A 4,261-nucleotide genomic window follows, 5' to 3' on the forward strand; every position below is an offset into this window, starting at 1 on the left:
ACCCGGTGTTCCATGTCTCCTTGCTTAGCAAGTACACGCGTAGCGAGATCCCGGGCCGAGAGCCAGAGGAACCGCCTGCCATTGAGGTCGAGGGCGACGAGGAGTACGAGGTTGAGCAGATCAAAGATTCGAGGATCTTCCAGCGTCAGCTGCAGTACCTCGTCAAGTGGAAGGGTTATGACGACTCACATACGTCATGGGAACCGGCGCGCAATGTTGCGAATGCGCCGGCCCTCATAGCCGACTTCCACCAGAAGAATCCAAACGCCCCTCGCCGCCTCAATGCCGCTACATTTGGTGGTCTCAACTTTCAGCCAATGCCTTTGCCGCTGACTGAAGCACGCTGCCGCTCCGGGTGGGAAATGGGCAGGGGCGCCTCGCATGAGGTCATGCGCCGTTGAGGGGGGGTAATGTCACGACTTGGTACGGCATCTAGCCATTTTTTAATTTTTTCCTTTTCGCGGGCTCGAACCCGCGACCTCTGTACTATACGCTCGAACGGACAAGTCCTTATCTACTCTACGATTAGACTAGATGGGGCGGCAGTGCGCGGCACAGCTCGGGCTCTGCTGACATAGCCGCTCTGACTCACCGGCCCCCGGGGCCGCGTCAGCTTGCTGCGCACGGACCAGCTGTGCACGGACCAGTGCGCACAGCCTGCCCTCATCTTTCCCTGTATATAAGCCGGCCTCTGCTGCCCTAGGGACCTCAGTTTCGACCTCTTGTCCCTAGGTCAGTAAGCCCTCATTTGTATTCTTTCTTACCCTACTAACTAATACATTTACTTGTCCCTAGCCTTAGGTTTGAGCATAGCTCACCATCGCTTTGGTGAGATCAGTCGAACGCCCCCAGCTCTCAGACTCTCCCCTGTCGCTTGACCTCAAGTTGCGACATCCAGATTTGTCCAGAATGGGATCATGGTTCCTCCCCAGGTTCCTAAAACCAGCCCCACAATCGTGTTCTTCGCTCCTACATCCAAGAGGCCAACTTGGTGTTATATATGAAAAGATAATCACGTGATTGATCCTAAAATGAGAGCACATGAGGAGTCAGAATAGCCAAATAAGAGGAGGACAAACACTATGGAGGGGCTGGCGCAACTGGTCACCGAGTCATCCCCGAGCGCTGAGGTTTCAGCGTCTAAATACTTATTCTTCGCTCCTAACCCCAATGTAGGTCTTGATTTATTTCATTTGTAAGTGCCCGATGATCTCATTTGGTTAGGCACTCTTCGCAGTCTCATGCATCCACACCTTCAAAGGCTCATGTGTTGCCTGAACCATATGAAGAATATACATCGCGTGATATCATTGACCAAGAGGCCACATCATTGCTGAGTAGCAGGGAAGTTCAGGTAACATTTGTTTTATGTGCTTCCAAGTACCAGAGAATTGCTCATAGACTATCCAAAGAGAGACATTCAAACCAATTGTATTTGGCTTGCTGTAATATATATAACTGCTCCTAATCTAAATGCGATGTAGCATTATGTATCTCATGAGACCTGACCAAAGACACTCGGCAGAGCTCATTATGGTTAACAGGCTGAGCAGGGTGCGCCGAATGCAGCTGGGATTGCTACTCCGCGAATCCAAACAAATAAGACCTACGTTGGGGTTAGGAGCGAAGAATAAGTATTTGGACGCTGAAACCTCAGCGCTCGGGGATGACTCGGCGACCAGTTGCGCCAGCCCCTCTATAGCGTTCGTCCTCCTCTTATTCGGCTATTCTGACTCCTCACATGCTCTCATTTTCGGATCAATCACGTGATTATCTTTTCGTATATAACACCAAGTTGGCCTCAGGAGCGAAGAACGCGATTGTGGGGCTGGTTTTAGGAGCCTGGTTCCTCCCCAATATTCGGGGGTCCTGGGCTGACGTTCTCGGCAAGTCGCGCCGACGGTGGCCAATGATAGCATGTGCGCGGGGTGTGGAATCTGAACAGGCATACAAATGGACTCGCACGTTTGCATACAACAATCACAGGGGTAAATGCACATTTGCACTGTGTAGCATAAGCTACTACGAGCCTACAGACCTAGACCCGGCTTGGATCACGATACACGCCCCCTCTCAGTGAAGGAACCGGTACAGCCTCCAGCCTAGAAGCGCTGTGGTGGAAAGGAGGATGACTGCGTCCCTAATGCGGCAGTGGGCGGACGATGGCGGCCCTCGAGCCCCTGCAGCATCGATAGCGGCAATCTCGTCCTCGGTCAATGCGCCTGTCAGGCATGGCGTGAGCTTCCGGGGAGTCAAGTAATAGCACGCTGCGATCAACTCACGCAGATCGCCGACATCGAGGTATTCTTGCATGTGTTCCCGACTGGAGCTCGTGCTGAAGGACGTACTCAGCGCTTGAGAAAGAGCGTCGACGCCCGCGGCTTACGTGACAATGACCACGCCCTTGGCTTTGACCCAGGAGAGAATGACCTGGGTGGCGGTCGCACCGAGTCTCTTCGCCGCAGCATTGACTGGCTTGTCTACCGGACCGCCCGGATATCTTGTGATGGGACTGCACGAGTGGTGGTCAGCATCTATAACGGGCTTTGACGATAGTTTCTGACCTCAGACTACTGTAGGCCTCGACGACAACACCGTGCTGTTGGCAGAACGCGAGCAGATCCTTATTTCCCGCGTAGTTGTAGGGGTGGAACTGGATCTGTCAGTCGAGTTTGCTTAGCAGCCATCGAGGGCAACGTGCGGAGAGATGAACCTGGTTCGCGGCAGGCTTGACCTTGGCTATCTTCCAGAGCTTCTGCATTTGCTCTAGATTGAAATTGCTAACACCGATGCTCCTACCGGGGATGGCACAATGTGATTGGTATGAATTTTGTTAGATGCGCAAGGAGCGTACTTGGTTAACCCGGCCTCTCTGACTGCTTCAAAGTCACGCCAGTCAGACTCATAGTCCTTCGCGAGGGCGGGGTTGTGAATCAGATACAGGTCGACTTGTGTGAGCTCAAGCTGTTGCCTTGATGAGATAGGTACACTGTGCTCGGATATCCCAACTCGCCTTGGCCAAGCTTCTCTCGAGCGATTCCCGCACACCTGCCTGGCTCGACCACTTTGTCGTGATGAAGACGTCGGAGCGGTCAAGTCCAGTCTCACGGATAGCGGCCGCGACACTCTCCTCGTTGGCATAGACTGTGCTTTGTAAGCAAAGTCCATTACGCTGCAGCCTGACCGGGGAGCACTCACACTGTGCAGTGTCTATGTGAGAGAAGCCGGTCTCTATGGCGTTCGTTACATAGTCCGTGACATCCTAAGCAGATGGGTCAGGGGCTGCAGAGCCATGAAGTTTGGACGCCGTACCTGGCCCTTCCACTTTGAGCCGGTACCAAACGCGATCTGCGGCATCTAATACATGGTCATGAAGGTCAATCCGTGGGTGGCTGACGGGTTTGAACGCGCCTTATTGCCATCATTCAAAGTGACGTTATGCAAAGGCATCCGCTGGCAAAGCCTTTGCAGAGAGGGCGTGGGACGGCATAGAAGCCAGGAACGGCAGCTCTACATGGCCCGGGGAGTTGACGCACGTCGCCGTAAAGAGAGATCTCGATTCTCGATCAGGAGCTCGCCATCCAATGGAAAGGCGCCCGCACGTTCGAACGCCCTGCGCCCGCTCGCGATCGAATGCGCTGCCCTCGCCTCAAGCTCGCTCCTGTCTCGCCGCGGCCAACGACAGCGCTCTCGTCAATGCCACTCGCCAGGGATCGTCGGCGCTTGTCTAGACGTCGGCGCAGTGGCATCTCGCATCCCCGCTGTCCGCCCTGGCTCTCGTTCGCGTCTGGCCGTCCTCGTTCTCTGCCGCTCTCGTGTGCAAGACCGTCACTCTGCCCGATCGCCTTTAGCCTCTCTCTCATCGCGTGCGCGCAACTGGCTCTAGGCAGCGCCCCTTTCCTCCAGCCTCCTGCGCACACATCGCCTGCGCTGTTAGACTACGCCGGTCGCCGCTCAGCCTGATCTCGGACAATCCTGTCTGTGCATACCATTTCTGTCCTGCGCCGTCTCTCATTCCACTGCCAGCCGGCCCCATGCAAGGCATCTTGTACGCCTCAATCGAGTCCGAAGACCCGCAATGTACGCGCCGCACCCCGCCGCCCCGCACGTCTCCAGCACACAGACCCACCGACGCCTGATGCGAGCTCAGCGACATAGCGCTTGCGCGCTTTCGACACCACCTGCCTCTTCTTCCTTCTCAACCTCTGCTCCTGGCCGCTCTCGTCGCACTGTGAGCGTCCGCTCGCAGATTGAGCGCACG

The 4,261-nt window shown here is 55.3% G+C and overlaps 1 protein-coding gene across 1 annotated transcript; it reads right to left on the reverse strand.

Annotated features, from left to right (window-relative positions):
- Nucleotides 1–1,770: 1,770 nt before the first annotated feature.
- POSPLADRAFT_1157242 (hypothetical protein) lies at nt 1,771–3,450 on the reverse strand (the record flags this gene model as incomplete). Its single annotated transcript, XM_024487151.1, is given in 11 exon segments — nt 1,771–1,882; nt 2,162–2,222; nt 2,283–2,335; nt 2,387–2,512; nt 2,565–2,659; nt 2,714–2,764; nt 2,788–2,971; nt 2,991–3,144; nt 3,199–3,262; nt 3,313–3,357; nt 3,436–3,450. 11 exon segments carry the CDS (start codon nt 3,448–3,450, stop codon nt 1,771–1,773), a joined length of 960 nt encoding a protein of 319 aa, XP_024334118.1.
- Between the last annotated feature and the right edge of the window lie 811 nt (nt 3,451–4,261).

This window comes from Postia placenta (assembly GCF_002117355.1).
Source record: "Postia placenta MAD-698-R-SB12 unplaced genomic scaffold POSPLAscaffold_19, whole genome shotgun sequence".
NCBI classification, from domain to species: domain Eukaryota; kingdom Fungi; phylum Basidiomycota; class Agaricomycetes; order Polyporales; family Adustoporiaceae; genus Rhodonia; species Rhodonia placenta.